The sequence below is a fragment of the Pan troglodytes genome, chromosome 1, assembly GCF_028858775.2.
Source record: "Pan troglodytes isolate AG18354 chromosome 1, NHGRI_mPanTro3-v2.0_pri, whole genome shotgun sequence".
NCBI classification, from domain to species: domain Eukaryota; kingdom Metazoa; phylum Chordata; class Mammalia; order Primates; family Hominidae; genus Pan; species Pan troglodytes.
In genome coordinates, this window is record NC_072398.2 from 168,448,236 (window position 1) to 168,467,548 (window position 19,313).

Genomic DNA, 19,313 nt, shown 5'->3' on the forward strand with positions numbered 1-19,313 from the left:
GCTACTTAAGCCACAAAACCCAAACTGGATACCAAGTACTACGTCTTTAATTTTAATTTGCCATTCTGGTATTAGTATTAAAGAAATAATAGATTCAATTGGTGTTCTCTTACTTATGCATTGCTTACAAGGTATCTTCAAAGCTTTACTCATTACCGAATCCGAGTGTTCTGGTGTCCTTGAGGCTGGATTTTCTACGAATCATCTGCAGTCATGAGCACTATGTTACATTAAACTTACCCTGCAGCTTACTTACTCCACCTGCATCTCCATCACCTTCTGTTTCTTCTGCAACATCTCAGGTATGCAAATTGTTTGAATATACATATATTTAAAGTCACTTTTGTGAAGAATAGTTTTAAACAATGGAAAAAATAACACTTATTGAATAACAGCTGTATGATAGGCTCAGTTCTCAGTGCTTTGTAAGTATTAAAAGTCATTTAATCCTCAGAATAACTCTAAAAAGGCAAGTTCTGTTATTATACCCATTTTGCAGGTTAGAAAAACAGAAACACAGAAAGGTCACTGAGTAAAAAGTGGCAGAGCCAGGTTTTGAACCAAGGCTTTATTTTAGAGCCCAAGTTCTTTTTTTTTTTTTTTTTTTGAGACAGAGTCTTGCTGTTTCTCCCAGGCTGGAGTGCAGTGGTGCGATCTCGGCTCACTGCAACTTCCGCCTCTGGGGTTCAAGCGATTCTCCTGCTTCAGCCTCCCGAGTAGCTGGGACTACAGGCGTGCGCCACTATGCCCAGCTAATTTTTGTATTTTTAGTAGAGATGGGGTTTCACCATGTTGGTTGTCCAGGATGGTCTCAATCTCTTGACCTCTTGATCTGCCGGCCTCGGCCTTTCAAAAGTGCTGGGATTACAGGCATGAACCACCGCTCCCGGCCGAGCCCAAGTTCTTAACCACTGTTTTATATTCCTTTCATAGACTTAATGCACATGTGAATGAATTCACCTAAATAAACTTACTAATTTAGATGTTTTCACAAATTGAGTTCTCTTGAAGCAGACACCAAGAATGAGTTTCAAATGCAAGATGTGTTTTAGAGATCAATACCTGTGAAAGGAAGTGGGGGATGAAGCATAATTGAACAGAGAAAGAAGTCAAACTGCAGTGGAGGCATGACAAAGCCCTCCTTAACTCTCTTGTATCCAGAAACCCCAAAGGAAACCAGATGAAAATTGATGGGTTTTTCAGTGGGTGGCACTTGACTTCAACAGCTAGTAGGTTCTCTGTAGATGAAAAAGTGTTATTGTAGCAGTTAATATATATGTCCTCTTTTATAAATTGAGATTAAGAGATTTTGTGGTTTTAGTATCAGAGAAGCCTATATTTTCCTTTGTCCAGTGAAATACTCATTCTACTGTATTATTCCTGAGGCAAGGAGGCTACTTTTTTTAAGCTCTTAATTTCTAAAGTGAAAGTTAGTTAATCTTAATACTTCTTAATTTTGTTTTCAATATATTTAATTCCTGAATAGGATTCTGTAGGTGATATCTCATATGCGTGATTTAAAAAACAAAATTTAAACTTCAGCTAGAAAGACAAGAAAACATCAAAGAGTACCCACAACTTTTCATTTTATCTCTGTAAAAAAATCTTCTGGATCAGCCTATTTTTCCACAAACTCTTCAGTCTGGCTAGCATGCCCTTAATCTAATGGATGAGGCTGGCCTTTTTCTTTCTTTCCCTGTCCTCTGCCAAAGATGTAGCTACACAAAGACAGATTAATCATAAATATGGTTGCTAACACCCTTAAGGAAACATATTTGTTTATATCTAATTCCTTACTGAACATCTCTTTCAGCCAGGAAATGCTCATAGAATTTCTTCTGTTATCTTGTTGCCCACTTTCTCAGCTAGCTACGTAATTTTCAGATTCTTTCAGATAACAGAGACATCACTCTTTTTTGAAAAGCTAAGAAGAGTTTTATATTCTTATTAGGAGATTTCGCCATAGAGAAATGTGAAATCTATTGTTGCACTAAGAAACCCCACATGAGTCCTGAATATGGACTGTATCTTGGAGAATGCTATAATATTTTGAAGTATTAAGATGTTAAAAAAAAAACTCAGTAGAAAACAAAATGATGGTAATTTTCCAGAGATAGTATATTCTGTGAAAAACAATTGTACTGGTGTTTCGAATTTCTCTGGAAACCAATAGCCTTGACTATGAATATTTCTCTTGTACTTTGGGGTAAGTGCATACTATGTCATTTGGATTTAGTTGCTTCTTTTTTCCATCAGAGTGTGGTATTGAAAAGTGGCTAAGAGAATAAAGGGGAAAATATGTAGGAAAGTGTATGTGAAAAAAGAAATGTAAAATAATTAAATTTTCAATGATTAATTTCTATAATAAAGTAATTAACTTAATAAAGCAATCTCATCATAGTTTCCTGTCCCAAAAGTCTGAAAAGTTGCTTTGTCTTCAGTGTTAGTAATATAAAATAAACTACCCTAGGAAAAAGTATTTCATTTCTTATATTGCTCTGTCTGTAGGATGCTTTGTTGCACTGCTGTTATAGTCTTGTTCTGCCTCACTCTCCAACAGAGTTCTGGATTTTCTACGAATGTACAAGACCAAAAGATTGCAAATATGTTTGAATTGTCCGTGCCTTTCCGCCAACAGCATTATTTGGCAGGACTTGTGTTAACAGAGCTGGCTGTCATTTTAGACCCTGATGCTGAAGGGTGAGTACACTAGTTTTTACCTTGTAGAATATGAGTTTGATTTTGAACAGTGGACAGAAGTATTCCACTCACATTTCCTGAGGATTAGGAGAATAATCTTTCACACTCTTTTTCTACTTCCCTCTTCACTAAGTTTCTCACTTATATTATTTATCTGTTTAATCAGTTTTATGAAAGACTTTTTCTCATATTTTGTCACCTCTGAATTTGGGATTTGTCTTAAAATTGGTGGCGTATCATGATTCATTTAGTAGCGTTCTTTTTCTTCTTAATAGTATATAAAATAAATTATGCATATTAGTGGATAGATTTTTTGATGTAAAGTAAATGCTTGTCATTTGAGGAAAATGGTCTTTTATTTGATTCCTTGTCAGGAAAATTTATCTTTTTTTGTGTGTTTGTTTGAGGCAGAGTCTTGCTCTGTCACCCGGGCTGGAGTGCAGTGGCAGGATCTCAGCTCACTGCAACCTCTGCCTTCTGGGTTCAAGCAATTCTCCTGCCTCAGCCTCCCAAAGCTGGGACTACAGGCACACGTCACCACACCCAGCTAATTTTTCTTTTTGTAGTAGAGATGGGGTTTCACCATGTTGTCCAGGCTGGTCTCAAACTCCTGACCTCAAGTGATCACCACCTCAGCCTCCCAAAGTGCTGGGATTACAGGTGTGAGCCACTGCACCTGGCCAAAAATTTATAATTTGCCATCATACTATGTAGCATTTTATTTCAAAAATTGCCCTATAAACAAATATCTTTAGGTTTTAAAAACTTCCAAAGTTGTGTACATTATTAAAGGATGTTTGGAAATTGATGTAGTTAGAAAAGTATATTGTCTGATGATGTGATTTTTGTTTGTTTGTTTGTTTGTTTTGTTTTTTTGAGAATAGGTCTCACTCTGTCACCCTCACCCAGGGTGGACAACAGTGGCATGATTTCAGCCTGCTGTAACCTCTGCCTCCCAGGCTCAAGCAATTCTTCTGCCTCAGCCTTCTGAGTAGTTTGGACTACAGGCGCGTGCCACCACTCCCGGCTAATTTTTGTAATTTTAGTAGAAATGGGGTTTTGCCATGTTGGCCAGGCTGGTCTCCCAACTCCTGGCCTCGCACTCGAGGCCTCCTCCCAGCATGCTAGGATTACAGGCGTGAGCCACTGCACCGACCTAATGATTTGAATTTATAGAAATAGCTTAATGTAGCCAGGTGCAGTGGCTCACACCTGTAATCCCAGCACTTTGGGATGCCAAGACAGTCAGATCACTTGAGGTCAGGAGTTCGAGACCAGCCTGGCTGACATGGTGAAACTCCATCTCTACTAAAAATATCAAACATTAGCCACACATGGTGGCTCGTGTCTGTAATCCCAGCTGCTCGGGAGGCTGGAGCATGAGAACTGCTTGAATCCGGGAGGCAGAGGTTGCAGTAAGCCAAGATCACACCACTGCATTCCATCCTGGGTGATAGAGCAAGACTTCCTCTCAAAAAAAAAAAAAGCTTGATGTGTTGTGGTCCAGCATCCCATATGAGGTATGTCCATCTTAATAGTATGACCATAACTCATTTGGGTGATAATGGCTTAAAATTTTTTTTTCGTAGTAGGAATAATCCAAGTTTATAATGCAGTTTAGCCTCATGCAAGAACGAAAAGAGATACTTTAAATAGGTTTTTACAAAGTTCTGCTGATATATTTATTGAATGAATAAAAGAGGAGGTATGTCAAGTTCTTAGCAGTATGTCAGGGGCATAGTCAATACCGAATAAATTGTGAAAGGCCAGATCTGCAAGTGAAAGACATGTGTTTTTTATAATGGCAACTTCCTAAGTTTGGAATCTATTTTAAAGAAGTAGTTTTTCACCCTGTGTTCTAAACAGAACTGTAGGGTCCTGAAGAGGTGCTTAATGGGTTTCTGTGTAGATTGGGATGGGCAGTGTGTGTGCAGACTTTGGAGTATAGAGAGGGCAAACTAAATGGGTGAAACTCTGGGCCTTCCACCCCTGCTTGGCGCCACTTTTGTATTTTGCCATTTGACAAATGACTATGATGTCATTAAAAAAAACAAATAAAGGAATCTGTTATTTGGGGAAAAAACACTCTAAAAACAACTTATCTAAACATACTAGCTTTTTAAAATAACTGATATAGCTCACTCATTTGAATCTGTATTTTCAATATTTTTACTTGGTATATGAAGCTGTTTTTGGTTACAATAAATAGAAAATTCTTCCTCCAGCTGGCTTTATTAAAGGAAGGAAATTTACTATTTCAAAATTGGAAGAAAGATAGGATTTTTATTATTTCTTATTTATTATTTTTGGTTTTAAGGAGCAGAAAGTTTAATAGGCAAGAAAGAGGAAAGAAATAAGAAAACGGCTGCTTGATATAGAGGGAGGGGGGGCTCCGAACGGATAAACCCCCAGAAAGATAGGTTTTTAGCACAGTAATATCATCAGCTCAGTGATACCATCATGATTCCAGTTCTTTACATTTCTTACCTCTGCTAGAAGTGTCAGCTTTATCCTAAGGCTGGAGCCTCTCATGACTGCAAGATAGTCTTGCATATAGTTGCCATATATAGGTTCTTAAGGCCCTGTGTATCTGGCTCTTGTCTACTCCTGCCACTCTATTCCTCCTCATATACTAAGATCTAGCCATGCTGGCCTGCTTTCTGTTTCTCTAATGCACCAAGCTCATTCCCACCTTCAGGCCTTTGCACTTGGATTTTTCTCCTCTTGAAGCAATGTTGAACAGCCCTCAGATGTTCACATAGTCATTTCTTGCTTGTGGTTCTTCAGGTATCTGTTCAAACAGCATCTTCTCCGTGAGATTTTCATTGACCACCGAACCTAAATTACAGCCATATTGGCCAGGCACAGAGGCTCATGCCTGTAATCCCAACACTTTGCGAGGCTGAGGCAGGAGGATTGCTTGAGTCCAGGAGTTCAAGACCAGCCTAGGCAACATAGTGAGACCCTGTCTGTACCAAAAAAAATTTTTTAATTAGCCGTACATGGTGGTGCATACCTATAGTCCCAGCTACTCAGGAGGCTGAGGAGGGAGGATCACTTAAGTCCAAGAAGTCAAGGCTGCAATGATCACACCACTGTATTCCAGCCTGGGTGACAGAGTGAGACCCTGTCTCAAGAAAATTAAATAAATAAATAGGCCTGGCATGGTGGCTCACACCTATAATCTCAGCACTTTGGGAGGCTGAGATGGGTGGATCACTTGAGGTCAGGAGTTTGAGACCAGCCTGGCCAACATAGTAAAACCCCATCTCTACTAAAAATACAAAAATTACTTGGGCATGGTGGTGCTTGCCTCTAATCCCAGCTACTTGGGAGGCTGAGGCATGAGAATCACTTGAAGCTGGGAGGCGGAGGTTACAGTGAGCCAACATCACGCCACAGCCTAGACAACAGAGCAAGACTCTGTCTCATAAATAACAGCCATGTTGTCCTTGTCACAATCATTCTTAGCCATGTAACCCTGTTTTAGTTTCTACAAGGCACTTATCTGAAATTTGCTTGTTTATGAGCTGTCCTCTCCCAGTAGAATGTGAGCATGTGAGAGCATGAGAACAGGCACCTTGTCTTTCTTGTTCAGTGCTGTATTCCCAGTGCCTTAGTATTATGTCTGGCACAAAGTGGACACTTGCTAATGTATGTTAATTTGATGAATGAAGGATTAACTGTAAGAAACTCATATCTCATCTTTAAATTTTACTGTCTTGGGAGGTATATAGATTATATGCAGCATTGTCTTGGAGAGATCCTTGAGAGGAATGTTTGTCTTTTAATCCACATGCTTGCTACGTAATCAAGAATAATTCCTTAAGTGGCAATAATATGTTCTATAATTAATGAAAGATTTGCTCTTTAGAAACTTTCATTGTAATTAGAAAGTTAAGACTGCAAAACAGTACACTATGATTAAATGTTAGTTTTGTAGTACATGGTTCTTTAGAAGATGAGAGGATTTATATTCCTTAATTGTAGCATTTATAAAGAATTGAAGAATTATTTGAAGTATTGAAGAATTATGTTTGTGTCTGTGTTTCTCTCTTGCTAAAGTGAGCCCCTTAAAAATGGGGAATGTCTTATCTTCAACATCTAGAATAGGATATTACAGATCTTGTATTAATATATATTTAATAACAATGGGATTGAGCAATGTAAGCATATGAAAAGGCTTTATGAAGACAAGTAGATAGAGTTTGGATAGATTGGAGTATGAGTATGGTAGCTGCTGAGAGATAAGGCATACCTTTGGCAAACATTAGTGCTGATACAGAAAGTCAAAGAGGAGAACGTGAAAAGCAATTGGCCAGAATCTAAGCCTTGAGAATAATGATGGGGAATCTGGGGAAGGTGGGAATTACTGGAGAAAGTCCTGAGAAGAGAATATATAAGATGACAAAGTGTCAAGTGGAGCTGGAGAATGAGATCTGAGATAGGTTCACTAGATGTGGTTCTTGACAATGTTTAAACGTATACTTTCCACCCACCAACCCTCCCTATACCCACTAGTCAATAAAAGGGAAACATTATTGAGGCCCCAGGGCCATGGGGCTTGGGCAGGAGGCCACCCAGTGGGAGAAGGAGGAGCCAGGGGAGGTGTCTTATTTGACCTTCTTTTGGGGGCACAGCATGTTTTGTGGCTGTACTTCTTGCGGCAGTTACAGCACAGGGATGCAGGTGAGCATAACCCTTGAGGCAGATCATCTTGTCGCAGTTGTGTTTCTGAGCGAGCTGGTGCAGGCAAGGCCCATTGGTGCCACCTCACAGGCAAAGCACCAAGTGCAGGCAGACTCTTTCTGGATGCTGTAGTCTGAGTGTGTGGCCATCTCTCAGCTGTTTGCTTTCATGTGTTTTAAGCCTCTATAAAAGTATACTTTATGATTAAAGAGCTGGAAGAAAGAAGAAAGAATCTCCATCTAGATTTCACATACAGCTTTGTAAAATGGCAGATACAATCAAGGGCTCTGGGAGAAGACTACCTGTTTTCTAATCTCAACTTTTTAAAGTGATGATGTATTTTCAAGATAGGAAAGGCATATTTGAAGAAAGAAGGGAAGAACCTAATGAGGGGAGACATTGAAGCTGTTGAAAAAAGACGGGGTTCATTGAACATATGGAGAAATTATTTTCTGTGAGAAGGTACACTTTTTCTGAGACAAAAAGGAAAGACTCTTTGTGAGCTATAAAGATGGAATTGTGTTAAAAGACCTGGCCAGAGCAAATTCAGAATGGCTCTTCTTTCCTAAGTTGGAAGTAAGGTCTTCTGTTGTGATTGACAGTAAGAGGCTTAAGGAGAGAGAGTGAGATCTGAAACTGCTAGTGGATGCAGCATTAAGGGCCAGTTAAAGTTGGAGTAGATGAATTTTAAGTTAGAATGGTTTGCATAGTTAAAGTGCTGTCAGCTTAAGAAGAGACAAAAATGTTTAAGTGAAAGTGACCCTTGTTAGTGTATTAGCCCATTTGAAACTGAGGGGGATTGAGAGTCTAAAAAAGTTGTAAGGACCCAAATGAGGTATATTAGTAAAGAAGTGCAGTTTAAATCGAGATGTCAAAGGCAACCCCAGCCTGTGGGCTACATAATCCATTAGGTAGGGGATTTTTCTTTCAGAAAAAGGGAATAATTTATTTTTGGTAAATGTGAAAAGATCTGATTTGATGAAATAACAATTACAGCATTTTAAAATTTACCTTGTTTAGCTTCAAAATGTAACTATAAGTAGTCTTAGTTTCTTTATATTCAAATACACTAATAAGGAGTTAATATAAAAATATTCAGATTTACTTCTAAGTGAATTTGTATAGCATTTCCTTTTCTTCAATTTTATTTTACACATTTTTTACATTTTTATACATTTATTTTAAAATGAGAAATGTTTTATAGGAATGGAATGCATGCAAATATATGACAAAGGTAAGAAATTGAACAAAATTTATTCAATACCATGACTTACTGTTTGTTTTAAAGATGTTAGCTAATCTCTGTGGCCTTACTGCTTTTTCTTCTTTGTCTTCTTCTTTTTAAATAGACTGTTTGGATTGCATAAGAAAGTCATCAATATGGTACACAATTTACTCTCCAGTCACGACTCAGACCCGCGGTACTCTGACCCTCAGATAAAGGCTCGAGTGGCCATGTTGTATCTACCTCTGATTGGTATTATCATGGAAACTGTACCTCAGCTGTATGATTTTACAGGTACCTAGTATAATTAAGGCAAATTTTAAAGGCAAAGCTCAATGTTTAAAAGTGTTAGAAAATATCTCAAGGATGAAGATCTTATTTTAGGAAAATAAGAATTGTGTGCTGATCAAAGTAAACTATAAATATTTAACTCTATTGCCAGAAAACCTTTGACCGTGTGAGAGAATTCTGTATAAGATTGCTTTAAGTAGTTCTTATGATGAATTTAAAAATAATGATTTTATAGCAATTCTGTACCTACATTTTAGGAAATGTTTGTGTGAACATGCAGTATACATCTGAAAAAAATACAAGAAAACTTGACAGATGTTTACCACCTCAGTTTTGACTTGATTCATATATATAAAATTGAAATGAATATTCACTTGAATATCAGGAATTGTGTTTATTGCTAACACCAGGTTAATAAGTTGAAGTGGTATTACTTCTTCAAAACTAGAACCTACAGAGTTTTATTGCTCTTGCTTTCCATATTTAGAATTTACTTAAATACAGAATTTAGTTTGCAACAATATTTTCTTTAGGGCAAATGAGGGAATTTAAACCAGCAATTAGCCCGATAGCTTCCAGTTTAGTAAAACAGAAACATTTCCTGAGTATCTAATGTGTATTAACAACTTTGACAGGTGCTGGTGTTGCAAAGATAACCAGCTATTTGCCTTTAAGAGACTGATTGTTGAGCAGTCTTTCAAGTATTTTGATCACTAAAATGAATTTCCTTACCTGAAGGCAGAAATGTTTATATTCTTATATCTTCTGACTAGCAAGTTAATGTTCTCTGTAAACTATAAATTATTACCATAGCAATGAGTTACTGTTAAAGATATTTAAAATATTATCTAAAAGAAGTAAATCTAATAACTATAACATGTCAACAAGTTATTCTTTTAAAGAATAGTGGAGAATAGGAAAGGGAATTAGTTCAGCTAAACAGTTTTATTTATTTTTTTTGGATTATTTTTCTTTAGAAACTCACAATCAACGAGGAAGACCAATTTGTATAGCCACTGATGATTATGAAAGTGAGAGCGGAAGTATGATAAGCCAGACCGTTGCCATGGCAATCGCAGGGACATCGGTCCCTCAACTAACAAGGCCTGGCAGTTTCCTCCTCACGTCAACGGTAAAAACAATCCTCCTACAGAATTTTTTTTTCTAGAAAGACAAATATTTACTAGGATATGCCCTTAAATATATGAGATGATTGTATCAGCTGATGCAAAAGTGCTCAGTTTTATTTATGAAAACATTAAAGTTCCCAGAATATTAACTGTCTTCTACCAAACAGTTTTAAAAATGATTACCTCAAGGTTTATGGGAAAAAGCCCTGTATTCTGTCATTCAGAATTTGGAAAATTGCCTCATTATAGATAGTTCATTTCTTTTTTTTTTTTTTTTTATACTTTAAGTTTTAGGGTACATGTGCACAACATGCAGGTTAGTTACATATGTATACATGTGCCATGTTGGTGTGCTGCACCCAGTAACTCGTCATTTAACATTAGGTATATCTCCAAATGCTATCCCTCCCCCTCCCCCCACCCCACAACAGGCCCCGGTGTGTGATGTTCCCCTTCCTGTGTCCATGTGTTCTCATTGTTCAATTTCCACCTATGAGTGAGAACATGCGGTGTTTGGTTTTTTGTCCTTGCAATAGTTTGCTGAGAATGATGGTTTCCAGCTTCATCCATGTCCCTACGTCCATGTCCCTACAAAGGACATGAACTCATCATTTTTTATGGCTGCATAGTATTCCATGGTGTACATGTGCCACGTTTTCTTAATCCAGTCTATCATTGTTGGACATTTGGGTTGGTTCCAAGTCTTTGCTATTGTGAATAGTGCCGCAATAAACATACGTGTGCATGTGTCTTTATAGCAGCATGATTTATAATCCTTTGGAATAGTTCATTTCTTTATTTTTTAAAACCTGTTTTATTCTTTGTCAGCCCTAAGAAAGATTCTCAGTCATTTGAGGATTTTTTTAATCTGTGAATATTTATACTTTTTTATGTTTTGAAAACACTTGATATTTACTATGCCCGTGAACTTTTCCCCTCTTAAAGGCAGAAGGATCAGGGCAGGAAGGAACCAAATTGCCAATAGAGCAAGATCAAGTTCTAAAAGTTTTAAATGACATTTTTTTCCAGAAAAATGCAGTAATATTTAAGGAAACTTGACAATTTTATAGCTTTATTAAGATTATTTACATATCAAAAAATTCACCTATTGTGAGTATATATACCTTAATGGTTTTTAGTATATTTACGGAGTTGCACAGGTATCACCACAAGATAATTTTAGAACATTTCCAATACCCTGAAAAGATTCCTTATACCTATTAGCAGTCGTTCCTACCCCAGCACTAGAGAGTGACTAACCTACTTCTATCTGTATAGAATTGCCTATTCTGGACATTTTATATAAATGAAATTATTTACTATATGATCTTTTGTGTTTGTATTCTTTCACTAAGCATAAGTTTTTGAGGTTCATCCATGTCGTGTATGTATCAATACTTCTTTCCTTTTTTATTGCCAAATAGTATTCCATTGTATTGATACACCAAAGTTTGTTTATCCATTTGTCAGTTGATGAACAGCTGTATCATTTCCACTTTGGGACTGTTAAGAATAATGCTGCCACGAACATTTATGTACAAGTCTGTGTCCACATATGTTTTCATCTCTCTTAGGTAGATACCTAAGAGTGGATTTGCTGGATCATATGGTACTTCTATGTTTAACATTTTTAGAGACTTCTAAACTCTTTTTTTTTTTTTCGAATGTGGCTGTACTGTTTTTCATTCTCATCAGCAATGAATAAGAATTTCTGTTCTCCAAATCCTCATCAACACTTCTTATTATCTGTCTTTTTGATTAGGACACCTTTAGTGATTGTAAATTGGAACTTCACTGTAGTTTTGCTTTGCATTTCCCTAACAACCTACAGATGTTGAACATCTTTTTGTGTGCTTATTGGCACATTGTTTTGTATATCTCCTTTGGAGAAAAGTTTATTCAAATCATTTGTCATTGGTCAGGCACAGTGGCACACACCTGTAATTCCAGAAATTTAGGAAACTGAGGTGGGAGGATTGCTTGAGCTCAGGAGTTTGAGACCAGCCTGGGGGACATGACAAAACTCTGTTTCTATCCAAAACCACAAAAAATAGCCGGGCATGGTGGCATGTGCCTACTGTAGTCCCAGCTACCTGGGAAGCTAAGGTGGGAGGATCGTTTGAGCCTGGGAGGTGGAGGTTGCAGTGAGCCAGGATTGTGCCATTGCACTCCAGCCTGCACAACAGAGCAAGACCCTGTCTCAAAAGAAAAAAAAGATTGCTATTTTAAGATTTCTTAAGAGTTCTTTATGTATTCTGGATTTGTAAAATAATCAGCTATCTGATTTACAAATACTTTCTCCCTTCCTATGGATTATCTTTTTACTTTCTTGATGGTGTCATTTGAAGTGTGAAAGTTTTTAATGAATTCCAGTGTAGCAAATTTTTTTTATCAATTGCACTTTTGGTGACATTCTACCTATAAAATAATACAATAAAGTGCATGTACAAAATGTAATAATAAAATAAACAGCAGCGTATCCACTGCTCAGTTTAAGAAATCAGACATTACAGCCTGGTAACCTTTGAAGCTACCAGTGGCCTTCCTCAATTTGATCTCTCCCTCCCCTGAGAATGACCATTGTTCTCAATTGTATTAACCTTTTTATTTTTTTTAACTTTTCTTTTGTGAAGTATACTACATATGACAAAGTACATAAAACATAAATGAATGAGGTTTTAAAACATTAGAAAATAAACAGCTTTGTAATTACCACTCAGGTCAAAAACAAGGACGTTGGCTGCCATCCAGAAGTTCTTAGCATGCCCTTTCTCAACCACAGCAACCCACCAAACTCTCAGTGTCCTGATTAATGATATAATTGCATAATTTTGTTTAGAGTTTTACCATCTAGGCCAGGCATGGTGGCTCACGCCTGTAATCCCAGCACTTTGGGAGGCCAAGGTGGGCAGATCACTTGAAGTCAGGAGTTCGAGACCAGCCTGGCCAACATGGTAAAACCTGATCTCTACTAAAAAATACAAAAAAATTAGCCAGACATGGTGGTGGGCGCCTGTAATCCCAGCTACTCAGGAGGCTAAGACAGGAGAATCGTTTGAACCTGAGAGGTGGAGTTTGCAGTAAGCCTAGATCGCACCACTGCACTCCAACCTGGGCAACAGAGCAAGACTCTATCTCAAAAAAATGTATAGATAGAGAGAGAGTTTTACCGTCTAAGTTTGCATTTTAAAAATATATAGTTTATAGTATTTTATATATATATATATATATATATATATATATATATATATATATATTTGTTTGTTTGTTTGGTTGGTTGGTTTTGTTTTTTGAGACGGAGCCCTGCACTGTAGCCCAGGTAGGCTGGAGTGCAGTGGCACGATCTTGGCTCACTGCAACCTCTGCCTCCTAGGTTCAAGCGATTCTCTTGTCTCAGTCTCCCGAGTAGCTGGGATTACAGATGACTGCCATCATGCCTGGCTAATTTTTGTATTTTTAGTAGAGATGGGATTTCACCATGTTGGCCAGGCTGGTCTCAAACTCCTGACCTCAGTTGATCCACCTGCCTCGGCCTCCCAAAGTGCTGGGATCATAGGTATGAGCCACCACGTCCTGCCAAAATACTGTAGTTTAGTTTTATATTATGTTTTTAGTATTCATTAATGTTATGAAATGTAGCTATAATTCACTGATTTTCATTTCAGTATGATATTCCATTGTCTAACTATAAATCAGTTTATTTGCCCATTCTGTTGATAGGTGCATGAATGGTTTCTGATCCTTGGTTATTGCAAATAACAATTTTGCAGACTTTCTTTTATATATATCCTGCATGCATATATATACTTTTATTTAGAGTATTTTCTAGAAGTGGAATTTGTTGGGTCATAGACTGTGGGTATCTTAATCTATACCAGGTAATGGCCAACTATTTTCCAGAGGGCGTACCTTAATTTATACTTAACACATACAATATGAGAGTTCTCATTCCTTCACGTGTTCATCAATACTTAGAGAATTGTCAGATTTTTAAAGTTTTGCCAATCTGGTCATTTATAGTTGAATCTCATTTTAGCTTGTATTTCTCCGAAGACTTATGCGGTGTGCACTTTTCCATAAGTATGATTGACCATTTGGATTCTCTCTTTTGAAGTGTCTAGAGTTCTTTGCTTGTTTTCCATTTGGTTGTTTGCTTTTGTTTAATGATTTTTAGGACTTTGTATGTTCTAGATCAAGTCCATTGTCAGTTATAAGTGGTTCAAATATTTCTTCTCTGTGGCTTGCTGTTTTACCCATTTAATGGTGAATTTGGTGGTTAGAATGCCTAATTTTATTTTACTTTTTATTTATTTATTTATTTATTTATCTTGGAGACAGAGTCTTGCTCTGTCACCCAGGCTGGAGTGCAGTGGCACAATCTCGGCTCACTGCAAGCTCCACCTCCCAGGTTCACACCATTCTACTGCCTCAGCCTCCAGAGTAGCTGGGACTATAGGCACCCGCCACCATGCCTGGCTAATTTTTTGTATTTTAGTAGTGATGGGGTTTCACCATGTTAGTCAGGATGGTCTCGATCTCCTGACCTCGTGATCTGCCCGTCTCGACCTCTCAAAGTGCTGGCATTACAGGCGTGAGCCACTGTGCCCGGCCTAGAATGCCTGATTTTAATATACTTAAATTTAGTCTTGCAGCTAATATTTTCTATATCTTATTTAAGGAATTTTTTTCTATTTCAGAATTTTGAAGGTATTCTGTGTTACATTCGAAATTTTTTGTTCTTCCTTTTACATTTAATTTTAAAATTAAAATCTACCTGAAATAGATTTTTTTATATACAGTGTAAGTTGGGAGTCCAGGTTCATTTATTTATTTATTTATATTGCATATTATGCCAGATTATTTCAGCACCGTTTATTAAAAGAATATTTTCCCTACGTCTCTGAAATACTGCCTGTATATGGTCTACCATGTAGAGAAAGTCATACATTTTTAAAATTTTTCTTGGCTATTTTTTGGCCCTTTGTATATCTACATAAATTTGAAAATCAGCTTGTAAAGTTCTACTAAAATAAATAAACAAAAACCAATAAACCTGTTAAAATTTTAGTTAAGATTGTATTGAATTATGATTATACTATTGAATCTCGTAATTTTTGAACACAAATCCCCCCATCGTTTAGGCTGCCTTTAGTGTCTTTCAGTACATAAACTTTTTTAGTTTCTACCAAGGAGGACTAGCATATCTTTTGTAGATTCATTATTCGTGCTTGATATTTTTTAATGTTCCTATAAATGGTGTCTTTTTCAAAAATTCTGTTTTCTAACGTTGATTGCTTTATATGGAGATAGAATCAATTTTTGTACAGAAACAAAATACTCATTATCAAAAAAATTGATTTTTGTACAATGATTTTTATTTCCACAATATAAAATAAATGATAAAGTGATAAACTAATAACATATTTGTAGATTCTTTTTTTCTACACACAATCATATAATTTGTGAATAATAACAATGTAGTTTCTTCCTGTCAGTTTTTATATATATATAATTTATTGTACTGGCTAGTACCTCCAGTACAGTGTTGAATAGAAGTGGTGATGTTTGTATCTTTAAAGGTAAAACTTTCAACATTTCATTCTTAAACATATGTTCTGTATGTTTTGGGTTTTTTTTAAGATACCTTCCTTTATTGTGGAAGTCTCTTTCTGTTACTAGTTTACTAAGCATTTTGTTTTTTAGTTATGAATAGTTGAATTGTTATCGAATGCTTTTTCCACATTCATTGAGATGGCTGTATTGTTTTGCTTTTTGGTCTTTTAATGTTGTTTATTTAAATTGATTTTCTAGTGTTAAACCAACATTGAAATCCTGAATTAAACTCAACTTCTTCATAGTTGTGTACTAATGGATTTCGTTTGCTAATATTTTGTTAGGATTTGTATATGTATGTTCCTAAGATTGCCTATAATTTTTCTTTCTTATATTCTTTTCAGGTTTTAGAATCAAGTTTAGGCTAGCCAATTAAAATGAGGTAGGGAGTTTTCTCTTTTATCCTCTTCTCTGCAAGTACTTAAGATTAGAATTATTTCTTCCTGGAATATTTGGAGAACTTATAAAACCATCTGTGCTTGAAGTGTTTTCTTTTTCAAGTTTTAAAATTACTGTTATAATTTATTATCTGTGAGACTATTGAAGTTTTTTGTTTCTTCTTACATTGATTGTATTTATTTATTTTTATTTTATTTTATTTTATTTTATTTTTTGAGATGATGTCTCGCTGTATCACCCAGGCTGGAGTGCAGTGGCATGATCTCGGCCCACTGCAACCTCCGCCTCCTGGATTCAAGCCATTCTCCTGCGTTGGCCTCCTGAATAGCTGGAATTACAGGTGCCTGCCACTGTGCCTGACTAATATTTGTATTTTTAGTAGAGACAGGGTTTCACTACGTTGGCCAGACTAGTCTTGAACTCCTGACCTCAGGTGATCCCCCAGCCTCAGTCTCCCAAAGTGCTGGGATTACAGGTGTGAACCACTGCACCTGGTCGTCTTAACAACTGATTTTTGTAAATTTTATTCTAGTAGAAACGTATTCAAATTTCTTGACTTATAAAGTTATTCAAAAATACCTTGTATAATTTTTTAAATGTCTGTATCATCTGTAGTAGATGTAAACTTTTTTCTACGGCTAGATTTTTGTACCTTTTCTTGTCTTTATCAGTCTTACCAGACAGTCGACATGTATTGTTAGTCTTTATAAAGAACCAGTATGGTGGCACTGTTGACCCTCACTTTTTAATGTTTATTATTTACTATCTTCTGCTTTCTTTGGGTTTACATTCATGTTCTTTTTCTAACTTCTTGAGATAGATGCTTAACTCACTAATTTTCATCCTTTCTTTTTTGATATGTATTTTCAGCCTATGCATTTTTCTTTGATTGTTTAGTTAAATGCTGTTTATATGTAACATTTTTTTCCCTTTTTTTAAATTATACTTTAAGTTCTGGGATACATGTGCAGAATGTGCAGGTTTGTTACATAGGTATACACATGCCGTGGTGGTTTGCTGCACCCCTCAACCCATCAATTACATTAGGTATTTCTCCTAATGCTGTCCCTCCCCTACCCCCCTACCCCCTGACAGGCCCCAGTGTGTGATGTTCCCCTTCCTGTGTTCATGTGTTCTCATTGTTCGACTCCCACCTATGAGTGAGAACATGTGGTGTTTGGTTTTCTGTTCCTGTGTTAGTTTGCTGAGAATGATGGTTTCCAGCTTCATCCATGTCCCTGCAAAGGACATGAACTCATCCTTTTTATGGCTGCATAGTATTCCATGGTGTGTATGTGCCACATTTTCTTTATCCAGCCTATCATTGATGGGCATTGGGATTGTTTCTAAGTCTTTGCTACTGTGAATAGTGCCACAGTAAACATACAGGTGCATGTGTCTTTATAGTAGAATGATTTATAATCCTTTGGGTATATACCCAGTAATGGAATTGCTGGGTCAAATGGTATTTCTAGTTCTAGATCCTTCAGGAATCAGCACACTGTCTTCCACAGTGGTTGAACTAATTTACACTCCCACCAACAGTGTAAAAGCATTCCTATTTCTCCACATCCTTTCCAGCATCTGTTGTTTCCTGACTTTTTAATGATCGCCATTCTAACTAGTGTGAGATGGTATGGTATCTCATTGTGGTTTTGATTTGCATTTCGGTAATGACCAGTGATGATGAGCTTTTTTTCATATGTTTGTTGGCCTCATAAATGTCTTCTTTTGAGAAGTGTCTGTTCATATCCTTTGCCCACTTTTTGGTGGGGTTGTTTTTTTCTTGTAAATTTGTTTGAGTTCTTTGTAGATTCTGGATATTAGCCCTTTGTCAGTTGGATAGATTGCAAAATTTTTCTCCCATTCTATAGGTTGCCTGTTCACTCTGATGATAGTTTCATTTGTTGTGCAGAAGCTCTTTAGTTTGATTAGATCCCATTTGTCAATTTTGGCTTTTGTTGCCATTGCTTTTGGTGTTTTAGTCATGAAGTGTTTGCCCATGCCTATGTCCTGAATGGTATTGCCTAGGTTTTCTTCAAGGGTTTTTATGGTTTTAGGTCTTACGTTTAAGTCTTCAATCCATCTCGAGTTAATTTTTGTATAAGGTATAAGGAAGGGATCCAGTTTCAGTTTTCTGCATATGGCTAGGCGGTTCCGAACACCATTTATTAAATAGGGAATCCTTTCCCCATTGCTTGTTTTTGTCAGGTTTGTCAAAGATCAGATGGTTGTAGATGTGTGGTGTTATTTCTGAGGCCTCTGTTCTGTTCCCTTGGTCTATGTATCTGTTTTGGTACCAGTACATGCTGTTTTGGTTACTGTAGCCTTGTAGTATAGTTTGAAGTCAGGTAGTGTGATGCCTCCAGCTTTGTTCTTTTTGCTCATTGTCTTGGCTATACAGGCATTTTTTTTAAAAAATGTGTATCTTATTTATTCAACTTAGTTGCATTCTCTTACATCTTCCCCAAATGGTTTCATCTTCTCTCTCTCTTTTAGCCAGTTAGTCATCCCTTCTCATCGCCTCTAGGATCACATTGCCTGCTACATTCTCCCTTCTGTCATCTGTGACTTCTAAATTGTGAGCTGGGGGAACAAGTTTATCATAATCAATAGGTAGCATTTTCAAGATTCATCTCAGAATGACTCTGAAGTTCATTATGATTTCTTCTTAGGCCTTTGGGCTATTTAAGAAGTTGTTTTTGTCTTAAATTTTCAGTCATGAAAATTTCTAGATATCCTTGTTTCTGATTTTGGCCAAATTAAATGATCAGAGAGCATAACTCTGTATGGTATCAGTTTGTTATGTTTGTGGCAACTAGTTTTATGGTCTAGTATATGGTCAGTTTTTGTAAATATCTCATGTATTCTAAAAGAATGAATATTCTTTCATTGTTAGTTACAGCATTCTATGTCCTGTACTCTTGTTGTTTAAATCTTTTTGGTCTTTACTAAATTTTGCATGCTTATTCTAATATCCCACTACAATTGTGGTTTTGTAATTTCTCCTTGTCATTCTGTCAGATTTTTGTTTCTTTTGAGGCCTGATTATGAAACATTTAACACTTTTATATAATTTTTGGTGGATTGCACTTTCATCTACATGAACTATGATACTTTTTAAAATAGTTATAATTACACTAGGTTTTCTTTGCTCTGTGTGTGTGTGTGTGTATGTGTGTATGTATAGCATGACTTTTTCATCCCTTTCAACATTTTTGTATTATGTTTTAGATATTTCTTTTAAAAACAGCATATAGTTAGAT

General features: G+C 36.5%; 1 protein-coding gene across 18 annotated transcripts in view; it reads left to right on the forward strand.

The window, feature by feature from the left end:
- The window catches only part of DOCK7 (dedicator of cytokinesis 7), a 233,712-nt gene that overhangs the window by 149,391 nt on the left and 65,008 nt on the right, over positions 1–19,313 (forward strand). For all 18 annotated transcript variants that reach the window (XM_063817185.1, XM_063817188.1, XM_063817192.1 and 15 more), the window contains 4 exons: positions 132–302; positions 2,561–2,700; positions 8,739–8,908; positions 9,883–10,037. In XM_063817185.1, the coding sequence (XP_063673255.1) occupies positions 132–302; positions 2,561–2,700; positions 8,739–8,908; positions 9,883–10,037 (636 nt within the window). The remainder of the gene's footprint in view (positions 1–131; positions 303–2,560; positions 2,701–8,738; positions 8,909–9,882; positions 10,038–19,313) is intronic.